This window comes from Nyctereutes procyonoides, unplaced genomic scaffold, assembly GCF_905146905.1.
Source record: "Nyctereutes procyonoides isolate TBG_1078 unplaced genomic scaffold, NYPRO_anot_genome, whole genome shotgun sequence".
NCBI classification, from domain to species: domain Eukaryota; kingdom Metazoa; phylum Chordata; class Mammalia; order Carnivora; family Canidae; genus Nyctereutes; species Nyctereutes procyonoides.
Genome location: NW_026575128.1, coordinates 16,845,048 through 16,862,503, shown reverse-complemented (window position 1 = coordinate 16,862,503; position 17,456 = coordinate 16,845,048). Strand labels below are relative to the sequence as shown.

Genomic DNA, 17,456 nt, shown 5'->3' with positions numbered 1-17,456 from the left:
GTGGTTACTAGATCTGGAGAGAGCCACTCTAAGAGAGGGCTGCCTGACTGGAGTGTGACCTTTGGTAGAGAGCCAACCTGTGACGCCATGGCAGAGAGAGAGCCAGGGGAATAAACAGCTCCGGCTCACTCTCCCTCCACCCATTGTTCTCCCCTGTATTAGTTTGCTAAAACTGCCGTAACAGACTACCACAAAGTTGGTGGCTTCAAGAACAGAAATGTATTGTCTCACAGTTCTGGAGGTTAGAAGTTCAAGGCATCATTAGGGTTGGCTCTTTCTGAGAGCTGTGAGGAAGAGTCTGTTCATGACTCTCCCCTAGCTTCTAGGGGTTCCCTGGCAAACGTGGTATTCCTTGGCTTGTAGAAGCATCACCCCCATCTCTGCCTTTATCTTCACATGGTGACATTCTCCTTGTGTGTATCTGTGTCCATGCTTCCCCATTTCATAAGGACACCAGTCTCCCTGGATTGAATGACCAAAATGACCTCACCCAAATGACCTCATCTTCACTAATTATATCTGCAATGATCTTATTTCCAAATAAGGTTCCACTCTGGGGTATTGGGGCTTAGTAATTCAACATATGAACTCAGAGGGAGTGGGGTGGACAAAGCTTAATCCATAGTATCCTCCAATTAGTAGAACCCAAACGGGAACCAAAGCCCAAGGGAATCCATTGATATAGGCCATATAAATCACCCTCACAAGGCACAGGGCATGGTAGAGACGGATATAAGAATATGTCTGAATGGGACAAATGGATGACATCCAGTATACTCATTTTCCTTCCCCTAGCCATGGTCAAGGCTCCAACTCTGGTCCTAGGGACTCAAGACTAGGATTGAGATCCACAGCACTGAACTTCTCACCTTTACACTCACACTTAGCCATCATATTCTGACCACTTTTACTTCCTAAGTCCATCTCCTCCATCTCCACTGAGCTATTGCTACAGCCTGCTAACTAATATCTCTGCCTCTAGTATCTCTCCTTAAACCCAACCTGTCTGCTGATTGATCTTCCTATCCATCCCACTCCATACCCCTAAATCTTTAGCTTCACTCTTCAGAACCTGATCTCTTCCTCGTCTAGTGTTTTCCTACCTTACGATTAAAAATGTTAACATAACACCAAGCACATGGTAAACACTCGATGTTTATTGAGCTATTTTTATTATCATCCCAACCGGGCTGTTCCACCACTTGGATGTCACCTGTATTTTATTCCTTTCATGCCCTTTGCTTTCCTAGACTTGAGTTCTAGTGGGAGTCCTCCCATCTAACCAGCTCTTTGGCCCTAATTATCCTTCTCTAAAGCCTTGTTCTCCATCCCCTCCACATGAGAAGCAGTGATCTTTCTTTCCTAACTGGAAAGCTCCCTGTGTTTTCTATCCCATTTCTTCCTGAGTAAGGTAACCCAAGCACCTTGCTCTCTCAGCCGGCCCTTGCCTGGCTTCTTCCATTTCCCTTGGCTCTTTTGCCTCCACCTTCAGACATGTATAGGCTCTTGGTACTGGTTCCCTCAAGCTCTCATGCACTGTCCCTGTCTCAATCCCAAATTTCTCACGCAAGTATCCCATGCTTGCTGCCTCTACAGGTTCCCCATCCCCAGCCTTCTTTCTCCAGCCCTTTCCTTGAGCACACACTCTTCTGATCCAGCTCTCTCCAAGGTTGCTGATGATTTATTATCAATGGCCAGACCTGACCTTTTCTGTCATCATTCTTCTTAACCATTTTGCATATCTTAGAATGCCTCCCTCTTTACGGTCCATGTCAGTATAATTTCCACTGACTTCTTTCATTCCTTTATTTTAAAATGTATGAAATCCCTGAGGTTTTCCCCCTATCCTTCTTTTTCTCTATAGTTACCCTTACTCCAGAGGTTTGCTGGCCACGTCTTGCATTTAGATATGTTTTGTTTGGCTCCTCTCTATGCAGAAACTTACTGATTCCACAATGTCTAGCAGATAAAATCCCAATTCCTTAGCTTCACATTGAATTCCAAGCTTCACCAGCTTGACTCTAGGCAACTTCTTCTACATTCTCTGAGGTTCAGGGTCTCCCTGTCTCCAGCCGCAAGTCATCCATGTAATTGGAAATTTAAAAAAAAAAAACATGAATACTTCAAAATCAAAATTAATAACAATATTAAGTTTGGGTTAAGAGCCCCATATTTTTCTCTGTCATCATGAGTGATCTAAGGTAATTATTAGAAACATGATTTTTCCAGCCTCTCTCTGGGACAGTAAACAGCATATGATTAGGAGTGAAGGTGTTAGCCAGATAGTTTGGCTCCGCTATTTATTTTTGGCTGTGTGCCTTTGGGCATGTTTCTAACCTTTTTTTGACCCAGTTTCTTTTTCCATAAAAAGGGAATAGAGTATCTGCCTTATGGGATCAAGGATTAAAGTCAATAATGTATGTAAACTTTTAAAACACGGTAGTTAGTGGATGGCCAATAAATGGTACCCATTATTATCTTTATTACTGCTGCTTCACCTCTAAGCATATTCACACAATTCATTCAGGTCCTTATGAGAGCACTGGATTGAATGGGAGTCAGACCTGGCTTCCCACCAACTGTGTGGCTCAGGCAATCCCTTCCCCTGGGCCTTGGCTTTCTCATCTGTAAAATATGGGTATGTTGCCAGGATGGGGAGGATGCACCGTGCTCAGATTAGACTAGTGCATCTTCAAAATTCTTGCCACCTCTAAAGCCCCATGGAGGTGAGCCACAATGGCTCTCAGAAGGCAGTCCCAATCTTATTATCTCCAGAAAGGCAGGTCTGGGTCCTGATCTTTCTTCTTAACCTTAAGGAATTCATGCCTTTCCCACCCTCATTTCCCCCCATTTGCAAAACAACAAAACAATTTTTTAAAAAAATTTTATTTATTTATTGGCCACAGAGAGAGGACAAGCAGGGGAGAGGTAGAAGGGGAGGGAGAGGCAGATTCCCCACTGAGCAGGGAGCCCGATGGGGGGGGGGCTCCATCCCAGGACCCTGGGGTCATGACCTGAGCCCAAGGCAGCCGCTCAACCCCACCGACTGAGCCACCCGGGCGCCCCACAAAACCACGTTTCACGCGTGCTGCTCCTTCCTAGCAGCGCTCCCGCAGGCACCAAGCTAACAAGCTAATAGCTCTGGCTTCTTTCCGCTCCTAAGCTGCCCAACCACTTCCCCGCCCCTGCCCACCTGCCGCCTCTCCCTCCTCTGAACGGCTCGGGGCTGTAGGGCCCTCCACCGAGTTCCCGCACTTCCGTAGCATCAATACCACCCACGGGCCGGCCTCTAGTGCGAAGGGCGGACGCGGGGAAGGAATGAATGGAAGCGGCTCGGGAGGGCGCAGGCCCGCCCCCGCCCCGCCCCCAGGCCCCCAGGCCCCGCCCCTCTCGCCTTCAGACTCGGGGCCGCCGGGGACCAGCCTTAACCCTCTCGCCCTTCGAATCACGCTCCGCGGCTGGATTCTCGTGAGATCTGCGGCTCGCACCGGAAGCCCCGCCCCCCGTGCCGTCAAAGGCCAATGGGCGAAGGCGACGGTTGCGACGGTTGGGTTTTGAAGGAGCCAATGAGTGCTCGGAGCGGAGAGTTTAAGAAGCGCAGGCCGGCGCGGTGGAGGCCGGTCGGCGATTGGAGCCCGCTGGGAGCTGCAGGTGGGAGGCCGTCGGGGGGCGCGGCGGGGCGCGGCCGGGGTGGCCCGGGCTGAGCGCTGTCGCGTCTTCCCCCAGGACTCGGCGGGCACCGCGTCCATGGCGCAGTTCGTGTTCGAGAGCGACCTGCACTCGCTGCTGCAGCTGGACGCGCCCATCCCCAATGCGCCCCCCGCGCGCTGGCAGCGCAAGGCCAGGGAGGCCGCGGGCCCGGCGCCCTCGCCCATGCGGGCGGCCAACCGGTCCCACAGCGCCGGCAGGACCCCCGGCCGGACTCCGGGTCAGTGGGGTGCTGCGGGCCGCGGGGGAGGGAGGCGGGCCGGCCGACAGCGCCCCAGGAGCCTGCTCCCACTCTCGGCCTCCCTCTCCCCGCGCCAGGCAAGTCCAGCTCCAAGGCTCAGACCACTCCCAGCAAACCCGGCGGGGACCGCTACATCCCCCATCGCAGTGCTTCCCAGATGGAGGTGGCCAGTTTCCTCCTGAGCAAGGAAAACCAGCCTGAAGAGAGCCACACGCCCACCAAGAAGGTACGTGATCCAGAGGGGCTTGGAGCCCAACACCAGCCCATGCACCCTGGACCATGCATCCTGCCTCATGCCCACCCTGTGTGCCAGGAACATCAGAAAGCCTGGGCTCTGAACCTGAACGGTTTTGACGTGGAGGAAGCCAAGATCCTGCGGCTCAGTGGGAAACCACAGAACGCCCCAGAGGGTAAGACCTGAAGTTTTTGGTTCCGGGAGGGAGGTGTCAGCACGACCCTTAGTCTGCTCCTCCCACCTAAGACTGTGGCGAGGGCAGGTGTTGATCTGACCTTCCAGGCTAGGGGCCGTGGGAGGAGCCCGTTTTCCCACTGTGTGGGCCCGCTGGGTTGCCACAGGTTACCAGAACAGACTGAAAGTGCTGTACAGCCAGAAGGCCACGCCTGGCTCCACCCGGAAGACCTGCCGTTACATTCCCTCCCTGCCAGACCGAATCCTGGATGCCCCTGAAATCCGGAATGACTACTGTGAGTGCAGCCTTCCCCTTGCCCATTCATTGGATGGAGGGAGAGAGCCTGGGCACCGGGCACCAGGCACGTGGGGAAGCTCATGCTCCCCATCCCCCTTCCCTGCTCTGGCAGACCTGAACCTTGTGGACTGGAGCTCTGGGAATGTGCTGGCTGTGGCATTGGACAACAGTGTGTACTTGTGGAGTGCTAGCTCCGGTGACATCTTGCAGCTGCTGCAGATGGAGCAGCCTGGGGAGTACATATCTTCTGTGGCCTGGATTAAGGAGGGCAACTACCTGGCTGTGGGCACCAGCAGTGCTGAGGTGCAGGTGAGACCCGTCCCTGTGCCGCAGGCCTGTGGTGCACAGACCCAGGGGGCTTGTCCGGCAGGAGCGGGGTGGGGCACCAGTGGCAAGTCACAGTGTGTGATCCTAGCAGCCTTCTCTCTCCAGCTGTGGGACGTGCAGCAGCAGAAGCGGCTTCGAAACATGACTGGTCATTCTGCCCGAGTGAGCTCCCTGTGCTGGAACAGCTATATCTTGTCCAGGTGTGTGGTTTTAGCTGGTCTGTTGCAAAACCTGTCTGATTTTTGCCAGCTCTCCCCAGAGATGCACCTGTGAACTGAAGCAACTCAGTCCTGCTGGCAGTGTGTGGCACTGCCGCTGACCCTCGTTCCGTTCCCTTCCCTCAGTGGCTCACGTTCTGGCCACATCCATCACCATGATGTTCGGGTCGCAGAACACCATGTGGCCACACTGAGTGGCCACAGCCAGGAGGTGTGTGGACTGCGCTGGGCCCCAGATGGACGACATTTGGCCAGCGGTGGCAACGATAACTTGGTCAATGTGTGGCCTAGTGCTCCTGGAGAGGGTGGCTGGGTCCCCCTGCAGACATTCACCCAGCACCAAGGGGCAGTCAAGGTGAGAGTGGGGCTGGGTTGGGTCCTCTGCAGACCCTCACCCGGAACCTGGGAGACGGGATGGTAGTTTTGGACAGAATTACCCTGTGACCCCAGTAGCTCCTTGTCTAGCCCCTGTACCTGCTGATTCCACCTTTATCCTACCTAGGCTGTAGCTTGGTGTCCGTGGCAGTCCAATGTCCTGGCAACTGGAGGGGGCACCAGTGACCGACACATTCGCATCTGGAATGTCTGCTCTGGGGCCTGCCTGAGTGCCGTGGATGCTCAATCCCAGGTAGTCTTTACCTAGCCTCTCCCTTCCAGAAGCAGTCTTACTCTGTTTAGTCTTCCTTGGGCAACTGTCCCCGCTAGTGGCTTCGCCGATTCTATACCCTGATGATTTCCAGAATTGTAACTTCACTCTCGCTCAAGAGGTCAGGACCGTACTGATGTGTGCGGCTTAACTCCAACCTCAGTCCTATAGGTGGCAATGCCCTAATATGTCCTAAATTAAGTTTGTCACTTCTTGTCTCTCTGAAATGTGTTCCTCTTATATTGTTTGAGAGGGATAGAACCTACTCAGGAATCTGCAAGACTTCCTAGAATCTTTCATCGTCTCTTCATCTAGTCGCCGAAACATAGCATTTTTACCTCAGGATCATTCACATGTTTCCCCTCCACTCGAGGTCACTCTTCTTCCCAGTGGAGGCCCATTTCAAGAACTGTGGTGGTTCGGGTCCGAGTCTGGCACCTGGCGGGGCCCCTGATATTCCAGTGGACTTAGGTCTCATTTGGATAGTGTTGCTCTATGTTGTGCCCTCACCTCAACCCCTCTCCACAGGTGTGCTCCATCCTCTGGTCTCCCCACTACAAGGAGCTCATCTCTGGCCATGGCTTCGCCCAGAACCAGTTGGTTATTTGGAAATACCCAACCATGGCCAAGGTGGCTGAGCTTAAAGGTAGGTGCTAAGCGACAAGCCAGACACAGAAGGCTACATGTTGCATGTGGCTGATCACATGAAATGTCCAAAGAATGCAAAGAAAGAAAACAGATTGATGGTTGCTGGGGCTGGGGGGTGGGGGTGGGGTGCGGCGAGAAGGTGAGAAGGTGAGGAGAGACTTTCTTTAGGGAGTGATGAAAACATTGTGCAATTAGTGTCGTGATGGGGTTGCACAACTTTGTGAATATACTAAAAACCAACCAATTGTGTACTCTAAAGGGAAGAATTCTGTGGTATGTGAATGGTCTCAGAGGTGTTCTAAAAAACAAAAGGAATGTGGCCCTCCACACTGGCGGCTGGAGGTGTGTCTATACTCCCATGCACTGCTCTCATTTGTTCCCTCCTCGTGCCTCAGGTCACACTGCCCGGGTCCTCAGCCTGACCATGAGCCCAGACGGGGCCACTGTGGCCTCAGCAGCCGCAGATGAGACCCTGCGGCTATGGCGCTGCTTTGAGTTGGATCCTGCACGGCGGCGGGAGCGGGAGAAGGCCAGCGCGGCCAAGAGCAGCCTCATCCACCAAGGCATCCGTTGAGGACCAACTCATTACCCCAGTTTTTTGTTTTTGTTTCTTTTTTATTTTTCTAATAAAGTCATGTCTCCCTCTCTTCTCCTCGCATGAGCTCTGTCCAAGCAGCCTTCCCCAGAGCTCATGTCCACTGTCCTCAGAGAGCCAGAACCATCCCTCCTGTTTGCAGACAGGGCTGGCACCTCTTCATTCACACATGTACACACGCAGCCTGGGTGGTTTCCTCTGTCACTTTTAATGAAGACCTAAGTGAGTGAGCAGCCTCCACAGGCTGTAGTCCCAGGCCCCCCACCCACTCTGACCTTTGGTCAAGAAGCTTCTGCTTCAGTGTGGGCTAGAGAAGGAGGGGTCATGGGTCCAGAGTGACAGATTATTGCTGACCTCTTCAGTGTGAGGAAAAAGGCCATAAGACCCTGGTGGGGGCCAGTCCTGAGTGTTCCCCTCCCAAGTTTAAGGCCTGGAGGGGAAGATGAGTGTCCAGCCCTTGAGCCCCCGGCTCTGGAGTGGCAGAGGGCGGTGCGGCCGTGTCCTCGGAGCTGGCCGGGAGAAGCGGGTGAGCGACGGAAGCCATGGTCCCTGTGTGCCAGCTGTGGGGAGGGGAGGGCCTGTCCCCTGCTCAGTCCTGACCACACAGGGCCCTGGTCACAGGTCACCGGTGTAGGCGGGGAGGACGTCAGATGCTGCCCAAGGTGCAGTCCTGAGGCACTTAGGTGGGCACCTAGCTAGGCCACGTTTCTCAGTTGGCCTTGACTTTGGCGGTACCTGGAGCTCCGTTTTGCTGAAGTACACGGGGCAGCCGCTTGCCTTTGGTATAGGAGTGATACCAGAAGTTGGAGAAGAGGACAAAGAAGATGGTGCCGTACATCCAGATGAGGTGGATGATGACTGGGTACTGGTAGTCACAGCTAGGCATGAAGTAGTACTGGGAGATGTGCAGCGACACCAGCACGAACTGGATCTAGAAGGGAGAAGGCCAGGGTCAGATGAACAGCCGCGGAGTAGGGAAAGGCTGAATGCGGAGGCCTGGGGTCAAAGGGGAGGCAGGATGAATAAAGGGGGGCGGGTGGCTCCGGCTGGGCCCCTCACCAGCTGGATGGCTGTCATGTGCTTTTTCCACCACAGGTAGGGCTGAGCCACAGGGCCCAGGGCGGACAACCCGTAGTACAGGTACATGACGACATGCACCGAGGAGTTGATCATGGCATGGAAAGAGCCCATTCCTCCTGTCGGGACAAGGAGCGGGGTCAGGAGAGGTGAGCGGCTGGTCCTCAGTGCCTGCCCCTCTCCCCGCCCCCGCACCGTGGCCTTCACCACTCACCCGGAGCAATCTTTACTCCCCACCACCAGCTCCAGGGAAGCACGGAGTGGTGGAAGACATGGAGGAAGGTCACCTGTCCATCTTTTTTCCGGAGAATAAAGATCACCTAAGAAGAGTGGGGAAATGGGTTTCAGAGCCAGGGCCGCCGCTTTCTCCCCACCAGGTCCTCGTATCTCCTATAACCACTCACTGTGTCCATCAGCTCGATGAACTTGGAGAAGAGGAAGAGCCAGGCCACTCGAACCATCTGCAAGAGGTCAGACAGCCTTAGGACCCCCACACTACTCCAGAAACGTCTCAGAACTGGCCCATGAGCCCAGGTCACACCCAAACTGCTATCCCCAGGGTGCTTATAACCTAGCACCAGTACCCCCCCACCCCCACCCCGCGCGCTTACCCTTAGTGCCTCCGGGCTGTTGGAATAGTCTACAGGATCGCAGCGCCAGGTGTAGGTACTCAACCAGCCAGACATCAAGAACTAGGAAGGGGTGTGGATTAGACCACCAGAGTTCCACCCCGCCCAGTCCCTCTGGCTATCCAGCTAAAGCAATGGATCTGAGCCTCTCTGGAAAGGAGATGTCATGCTCTGACCTGACCTCAAAGCCTGCCCCTCATCCTGCCAGCAGAAATTAAAACCTGGGCATCCCAGGGGCCCACCTCATAGACAATGTAGAGGGAGAGCGCCACCAGTGAGAAGTTGTAGACAATCATGAAGCCCCGGAGCTGGAAGGGCTTCCGATTGGCCATGATGCGCGGCCCAAGTGAGAGAACGAAGTACACGTAGGTCAGGAGGATGGAGGTCATTAGCAGGGGGGACCCCATCAGAGGGTAGCCCTGGAGCCGAGGATCTGTGAATAAGGGTCCAGGAGTCAGGAGGAGTCACGGGATCCGAAGGGGCCCCACCAGGTGGACAGGGGTGGGGTCGGGTCACGGAGGGTCAGGGAGTCCCTAGGGACTCTCCACTAAGAGACAGCCCCATATCCAGGGATCCTGGGGCAGGAGGGAGGACAGCAGCTTACCTGCATGCTTCATCATCTCCTGGTACAAGTTCACGATCACCTCCATCCTGGCTACGGACTCTGGGGAGGTGAGGGCGGTGGGTGTCAGGGCTGGGTGCCTCCATCCCACCCCTGACCCCCCGACAGGACACAGACCAGACCAGACAACTCCTGATACCTCCGTGCAGAAAGGCCAGAAGAGTGAGGGAAGGAATTGCTGGGGGACAGGGGTAGGAGGCAGCTTCCCGCCCCTCTGCCACCGCCCCTCTGCCACCGAGATTCTTCCCACCGACCTCACTCCCCCTCTCCCTCCACAGGAGCTCTCCGTTGCCGCGCTCTCCGGAGAAGCTCACCTTTCCTCTCCAGAGTGACTGCCTCTGCCTTGCCCGCCAGTCTCCCACTTCTCCAGCTCTGGGTCTTTTTTCTCCCCGGGGGATCCTCCCAATCCACTTTCGGGATGCTCAGCTCCCGGGACCATCCCCCCCCATACTCCCTCCTCTCCTCGGCCCTCCTGGGCCCTCACCTCCCGTGACTCTGTCTCCGCTCTCCGCTCCCTGTTCCCCTCCTCTCCGGCACTCCCCTCCAGCCCTTCCTCTCCGGAGCCTGGCCCTTTGAGACTCCTGCCCCGGCGGCTCCACCTGTCTGACTAGATCTGGGAGCGCCCCGCCCTCCACCCGCCCCCGCTGCACTGCGCATGGGGTGGAGGGTGGGTCCAGGCCACAGGTCAGGGCCTGGAGGAGCAGGACCCACCAGGATTGGGAAAGCCAAGAGGAAAGCATGGGACTCACCACCCACCCACCCACCCCGGATGGCCAGATGAGCTAAGGCTCTAGCTTAGTTTTGAGCCAGAAACCTCCAGCCCAGCCCTAGCCTTGGCCCAAAGAGAGCTGTTGAAAACCCATACCCAGCATCCTCTCCTGATCTAGCCATAAATTCTCGGTTTGCCCTGCTTCGGAATGGGTACGGTCACCCTTCTCTCCCTGGGAGGGGCAGGGAAGCCAGTGGCATGTGAGGAGGTGGGTGAGTGGAGGAGGTCTCAGGAATCTTCCCCTCCCTTAGGGAGGGTCCTAATGAACTAGGCCCTCTCCCCCTCAGAACCCGAAGGAATGTCGGGGGAGGGCACACTGGGACACAAAAGCCTGGGCCCAGACCCAGGGGGGCCAGGGATGCCGAGGCTGTCCCAGAGGGACAAGGCCCTCCCCTCACGGCCAGGGCAGGAGATGCTCTGCGAGCTGCCTGCACCCAGGTGTGCCCGGTTCCCTCTATCAAGAGAACAAGCCGTGCAGGCGCTTAGTGAAGAATGTCCGCTTCACCTCCTGACACATCCACCCAGGCCATCGGCGTGCCCCTCGCACACTCAGCTGGGCACACATCTCACAGGTGTTCCCCCCGCCTCCGGGTGGACTCCCAACCACACCCCGCCACGGTCGGTCCCCGAGCCCTCCCTCCCACACAGCTCTCCCCACCACCACCGACAGGCTGACCCGTGGTGAGCAGGAGCACACAGGGGTTCACGGACACGCGGAGCCCACACACTGTCCTCTGACACACCACCCAAACAAGCCTCCGTGGACTCTGACACGCACAGTTTCTGATGCTCAGACCCACTCCTGACTCCACTCACGCAGGCAACACGCCCCAAACACTCACACGGCCTCCTTCGCTGGTCCTGCGTTACCATGTGCAAGTGTTCATGCTCACACCCTCGGGCCTACACGCAGATTTACTCACACGTACGTCAGTCACAGATCGGTGTGGTCACAGACATAAGCTCAAACACCGCACTTAGAGGTGAGGGAACATAAAATCACCCACACCACATTGAGACACACCTGCCTTTGGTCATGCACGCAGATCTCTCCCACGGATGACAATCCCCATTCATTCATTCACCGTCCGATCTCGCGGGTCGCCTCTTCCGTGGCGGGGCCTACCTGGCACAGGCCTGTGCTCGCACACGCACACACAGTTCCTCCCTGACCCGCGAGCCTGCCAGCTGGTTATCTCTCCCGCTCTCTAAACCACCTCCTCCAGTTCGCCCTCCACAGACACTCATGCACCCTGGAGGTCAGGAGCGGCTCGAGGCTCTGGAAATGACCTGTCCCCAAGCTTGAGGAGCGCCGGGTGTGTCCCAGGAGGGGAACCAGGCGGGTGCTCCCTTGAAGACGGATGGAAGGGGAAAAGGAGACAGGCAGGGGCCGGGGGAGGGGAAAGAGGAGGAGAAGAGCCCGAGCGAGGAGAGGGAGGGGGAGAGGGAGGGTAGGAGGCGCAGAGGGAGGGTGGGGAGGTGGTGAGAGAAGGCCTAGGTTTGAGCAAATAGGGGCCGGGAGCAGAGGGAGGCGGCCGGCCAGGCCCGCCCCGGAGAGCTGGGACCTCCCACCCACGGTCCCAGGAACCGCCTCGCCCACGGGCAGGGCAGGGCAGGGCGGGCAGGGCGCCCGGGCACGTGGACGGCCCGCGCGTGGAAGGGCCGCACTCACCAGCGGGGGGCCGGGCGGGCAGCAGCGGCGGGCTCGGAGGGAGCAGGGCCACACAGAAGTCCCCAGGGCCGGCCTGCCTGCCACTTCCTCATCTGCTGGGCCGACTTTCTGTCACCAGAGGGGGACGGGGCGGGCCGGGCGGGGGGCGCCTGCTGATTGGCCCCGACTCGGCTCGGCCCGAGGGGCGGGCGCAGGGGCGGGCCGCCAGATTCCGGGGCAGGAAGCACGCCCAGCGCGGGCTCCCCACCCCTTCCCTCGGCATCCCGCGGCCCGCCCCCCGCCCGCCCGAGGTGCACCTTGCTCGCGCCGGGCGCTCCGGGGACAGTCCACCAACGCGCCCCACGCGCCCTGATGGGCCCTGCCCTCCGGGGCGCCCCCTCCAGGGGGTGGGGGCGGAGGCAGCACGTGTGTGCCGGGGCAGGGCTGGGGGAGCAGCTGCTGGCCGGGAAGCCTTCCCTGCTGAGCCCTAGCATTAGGAACTGCTAGGAGGGCTCCGCAGTGGGAGAGTCCGAGTGGCCCGAGGCAGGAACAGTGAGTCACTGGCTAAACTGGCCTTGAAGGCAGTGAAAGGAAAAAAAGGCAAGTGGAGCCAACTGTGGCTGAATGCGGGAGGGAGGGCTTGAAGGCCAAGCCGGGCAGTTCGGTTTTATTCTGGAAGCATAGGAGAAACAGCGAAGGTTTCCGAGGAGGCTACACAGTCAGGCGTGTGTCATCAAATATTTATTGACCACCTACCGTGTGCAAGAGTGTGGTAAGTGCTAGTGACACATCGGTGAGCGAGGCAGATGCTGTCCCGGCATGGGGTTTACCACCCAGCTGAGTCACTTCACTCTGGCAGCCAGGGTGATGAGGTTATTGAGGCAGGCCAGGTGAGAGCTAACAGCCTGACCTACGGAGGTTTGGAGACTGATGGGATGAGAGTAGCGGAACCAGAGACGTCCCCAACACAGGTGGACTCGTTCTCTCTACATATACTTAGCTGTCTACCCGGCTTCCTGCGCTCTCCCCTCTCAGCTCCACACACTCACCCACGAGACTGAACTGGGGTGAGGACCCCGTTTTAGCGGAATGAAATCTCTATCTCCAGGAGCTCCTGGGGTGGTGCTGTGCATATAAGTGACCCAATAACTGCTTGTCAGACTGGATGGTGTAAATGTGGACAGGAAGGGAATTCAGAAGAGACAGTGGTTTGGGAAAAACATGTTCATAAATGGTGGGCTGGAGCCATGTGGGAGTTCAATCTTAGAGGTAAGAGGCCAGAGCCAAGGTAGAACTATGATCCAGCCCATCAGTAGCTACCCTTGAAAGGGCGGAAGAATTCAAAGGCTCAAATTTCATGGCGTTTTATAACACTAAGGCTTCCCTGATCTCGCCTTGAGCCTGCGTTATTCTCCTGGGCCACATCCTGTTGCCCAAGGATGTCTGCATCTTTCACACACCCCCACCCCTCTAAGCCTTGTCCCCTGGCTCAATACAAGGTACAGCTCTCCCAGGTAGTAAATCACCTCCCTCCGCTCCCGCAATCCTACAGCAAAGAAATAATCTGCAACCTCCTCCACTCTAAGTTCCACTCAGTCCTGTTAGTGGTCTCCGTATCTCTTGCACCGGGCCCACTGTCTGGTTCATTTGATCCTTTGTAATATTTGTGGAGTGAATATTAGAATAAGTGAGACTGTGAGAAAGCCAAGAGAGGTCGTGGGACCCAGAGTCAGGTGGGGAAGACAGAATTCGGAAGGCTTTTTACTCCCCCCGGGAGTGGCAGTCTCCCTTGAGTCAATATTTGTTGAAAGCCTAATGGGGTCCAAGTATACTTTGGTGGCTTTGGGGTCACCCCTGCCTCCAGAGGCCTGAGTTTTAAGTTTTCTACTGAGGACCTGCATGACCTTCTGCAAGTCGCTGAATCTCTATAAAACAGGAACAGTGCCTCCCTCATTGTCAAGAGTGGAGGAGCTAGCCCGCATACAGCGCCTTAGCACTGCTTCTGTGCTCGACACTTCACAGACACGGTGGGAAGCAGCCCGTACGTCAAGAACCTACCACTCCTGATAACCAATGTACCAGTCTTGTGTGTGGATTCATGAGCATCGGTTTAACAAATATTTCCTAAGTGCTTACTGTGTACGCACAGTGCCCCAAGAGTACTGCCAAGAGGTTCTGGATTCAGCATCCATCTAGAGACAAGTCAGACACGAACGAAGCAGACTACTGGAGATGATGTGTGTGCAGTCCCACAGGTCAAGTACAGTAGAGGCAGACTTCAACTACCCATTTATTCACCTGGGACATGGTGGTCAATGTTGACTACATGAATGAACAGGCGCCAAGACTCCCTTCGCTCAGTTCCAAGCCTAGTCCCGGGAGACACTGTCTTCCAACATCTGATAGATGTCACATGGCCCCAAGTCCTACAAATGGCATCTCCAGAGCCCTCGGTTTCCTGCAAAACACTTGCAGTCTAGAGGAGAAGACAGACGTCTAGATGACCAATCATAGTAGCAGGTGGCGAGTGTTCCCACAGAGATAAACAGAGGGTTATGAAAGCGCTGAGGAGGAGCACCTTACCCCAGGGTGGGGGTGAGTTCTTGATGGCTTTGTAGAAAGGACACCTAAGGTGAACATTGAAGGGCACTTTCTAGAAAGCAGGGAAACACAGGGGCAGAGGCAGGCACATGTGTGAAGGCACAGAAGCAAGAGATGTGGTGGGTTTGGGGAGCTCTAGGTAGTTCAGTGCAGCTCCAGCTCAGAGGGCAGAGAGGTCAGGGCAGGAGACACAGGCAGGAATCAGTTTATACAGAGCCTTACATGCCACGGTAAAAAGTTTGGATTCTGTTCTGTTTATGTTTTCAGCCATGGCTGCATGCAATCACCTGGGGAGCTTTTAAAATATCGATGTCTGGCTCTCACCTTCAGATTGACTCTAATGGCTGTTTTTAACGGGAAGAGGCTTGAACATGTTTATGGGCTGTGCGGAAGGAGACAATGGGATCCAGCTTACAGAGGGAGGGATTGGCCTCTGGCTAAGGAGACCTCACAGACTGACTTGTATGGGAAAGGGTAAATCAGTCAGGTGACTGGGAGAGGAGCTCATTTGGGGCCTGCAGAGAAGCTGGGTGGAAGGGACAGGTTGATCAACTAGAGAGACTGAAGGGGTCCAGGAACTCAGTCCTGATAAGCTGGAGAGTGGGGGTTAAGGGAAGAATGCCCAGTCCAACAGCTAAAATTCCCCCCTCCTTCATGGAACCTTCCTGACCGGCTGGAAGGGAGGTGACTCTCCTTTAGGGTCCTACCCTGTCTGACGCCCAACTCGTTCACTACTCTCTCAGGGGCCCTGCTCTATCCTCATTCCCCGGAAGATAAATCACTGATGTACTTTCTGCAAGGGTTTGGTCTGAAAACCACCATCCACGTGAAGGCCAACAACTCCATTCCCATGATGATCGGAGGCTTGACATGTTTCAGCAGAAACATTTAAAGGAAATGGGATCAAAGAAGCGGGCATGGCAATGAGGAACAAGTGGAAAAAGGCAGGCCTGTGTGTGCATGAGCAGGTGGGCAAATGGGGAGCAGTGGAGGGGCTGCGGCATGGGAGACGTGGGGAATTGGCTACAAATGACAGGAACTGAGGGTCTAGGCTAGCGGACACCAGAGTGGCAGGTAGAGATGGAAGCAGTCTCCAGGGGCTGTGTCAGGCTTCTCCCTTCCCCATCCTGTAAAGGACAAAGGGCACTTTCTACCCAGTCATCACACAGGAGTTGGGGGGAGGGCTGAGTCTGTGAGGACAGGGGAGTGAAGAGAGGATGAAGGGTCAGTTAATCACTCTGCATATCCCTGGGCCTTTGCCAGCTAGAGGGTGTCCTCCGCCTGAGGCTGAGACCTTTGCTGAAGGAACCCGAGCTGGAAAGATACCAGAGGGCAGGAGGGAGAGACTGTGTGCAAACACCCATCATGTCTGTCCCTGGGCAGCTAATGCCTACACGCTGTGGGCAGCAGTCAGTGTTCACTGAACAGAACTAAAGAAACTCCAGTACGGGGAGAGGGCTCTGAGAGGCCCTGCAGAAAAAGCTGTGGAGAGAGAAAAGGGAAGATTTTAGGTTCGGGACAAACCAGGAGAGGTCATCAAGATGAGGGAAAGAGAGCCGGATCTGGAGGGTGTGTTGAGAAGGGCCAAAGGGGAAAAAGAGAAAGTGTAGCTTATTGTTCAATACTTTCTCTGGCAAGAAAGGGGCCAGCTGCTTTCCACACACTCCTCAGGTTCGGTTCTATACGGTTAACTACTATTAGCACTGCTTCGTGGACGTAAAGAGTGGAATCAGAAACGGTGATGGAGGGACACCTGGGTGGCTCAGTGGTTGAGTGTCTGCCTTCAGCTCAGGTTGTGATCCTGGGGTCCTGGGATTGAATTCTACATCGGGCTGCCGGCAGGGAGCCTGCTTCTCCCTCTGCCTGTGTCTCTGTCTCTGTCTGTCATGAATAAATAAAGTCTTTTTTAAAAAAAGGTGATGGAATTCTCTCAAGGTCACGTGGCAAGTAAGGCAGCAGGAACAGTGTTCCAGGCTGAGGAAAGAGTGTGGACAAAGGGATGGAAGGAGACAAGCACAGCACAGGTGTAGGGAACTGGTACATCTGATTCTGCTTGGCCAAAGGGTACGCGGAATAAGAGGCCTTCATGTGCAAGAAGGTGAAAACGTAGGCTGGCCCCAAATCCTGAAGTAGTCTGAATGAAAGAATGAGGAGTTTTGTTTGTATTGGGGTGTCCCTAAGAATTTTTAAGAAAGAGGTTGGTATGACCCCCATTATCTCTTACAAAGACAAACCTGGGGACAGTATGATGTATAACCAGCAGCAAAGGAGAGGAAGGGGATCCAGCTGGGAGGTGTGACCCACGGAAGGCCTGCCCTAGAGCAATGGGAGTGAGCAGGAAGGCAGGACGGAGCAGAGAGGATACAGGATTGACAGGAAGCTGGTCATGCTGGATAACTCAGGTGGGAGCGGAGTGGAGGAAACTAATGCCTTTGGGGACATCTGGAGTTTGAAGTAAGATGGCACATTCCACAGGCAATCTTAAACACGGTTCTGTAGGCTTAAAGAATGGACTTGAGGAAAAAGAGGACTTGAGGGCTTGAGGAAGAAAAAAAAAAAGTCCGAGGATTCCCTGAAATCCCACAAAGTGGGCTGTGGGGGCTCAGACACTTTCCCACCCCTTGCCTTCATTTCCTTTAGGAACTCCTGTCCTCACCCCGCTAGCCTGATAACCACGGTGGTCTCCCCATTTCCCTCAGTCCAGGCTCCTAGTGACACAGAATCCAAGCAAGAACAATAGGAGTTCGTACACGAGATGAGCCCTGCTGCCGCAGAGTGGAGAAATACAGAGTCGGGGGCCTTGGCCATTGAAGCCCTGGAGCCCACCTGCAGCCAGTTACCCTTCAACCCATCCCCATAACCCAAACACACCGGGGTCCCCCTTTCTTTGTGTTTGGCTAGGGCTAGTTTAACTGTACTGTGCTGTAACCAAAGCAGTCCAACACACCATCATGCAATAACCATGAAATTGCTCAGGAGAGAGTAAGGGAAGAGAACAGTAGTTAGTATTTGAGGGC

The 17,456-nt window shown here is 55.4% G+C and overlaps 2 protein-coding genes across 6 annotated transcripts; one reads left to right on the top strand and one right to left on the bottom strand.

The window, feature by feature from the left end:
• Positions 1 to 3,589: 3,589 nt before the first annotated feature.
• On the top strand, positions 3,590 to 7,145 carry CDC20 (cell division cycle 20). The gene is made up of 11 exons (XM_055342081.1): positions 3,590 to 3,651; positions 3,727 to 3,928; positions 4,027 to 4,175; positions 4,263 to 4,359; positions 4,526 to 4,654; positions 4,769 to 4,965; positions 5,089 to 5,183; positions 5,328 to 5,556; positions 5,704 to 5,829; positions 6,376 to 6,493; positions 6,891 to 7,145. Exons 2-11 carry the CDS (start codon positions 3,748 to 3,750, stop codon positions 7,067 to 7,069), a joined length of 1,500 nt encoding a protein of 499 aa, XP_055198056.1. The 5' UTR covers positions 3,590 to 3,651; positions 3,727 to 3,747; the 3' UTR covers positions 7,070 to 7,145.
• A 134-nt stretch (positions 7,146 to 7,279) lies between these two features.
• ELOVL1 (ELOVL fatty acid elongase 1) lies at positions 7,280 to 12,006 on the bottom strand. 5 transcript variants are annotated; one of them, XM_055342083.1, is made up of 8 exons: positions 11,860 to 12,006; positions 9,401 to 9,460; positions 9,039 to 9,229; positions 8,779 to 8,859; positions 8,572 to 8,628; positions 8,382 to 8,487; positions 8,150 to 8,286; positions 7,280 to 8,021 (listed from the first exon to the last, which is right to left on the bottom strand). In XM_055342083.1, exons 2-8 carry the CDS (start codon positions 9,444 to 9,446, stop codon positions 7,800 to 7,802), a joined length of 840 nt encoding a protein of 279 aa, XP_055198058.1. In that variant the 5' UTR covers positions 9,447 to 9,460; positions 11,860 to 12,006; the 3' UTR covers positions 7,280 to 7,799. The 5 variants fall into 5 exon arrangements, with proteins under 5 accessions (XP_055198058.1, XP_055198059.1, XP_055198060.1 ...); XM_055342084.1 differs by lacking the exon at positions 11,860 to 12,006 and adding an exon at positions 11,314 to 11,682; XM_055342085.1 differs by lacking the exon at positions 11,860 to 12,006 and adding an exon at positions 11,212 to 11,327.
• Between the last annotated feature and the right edge of the window lie 5,450 nt (positions 12,007 to 17,456).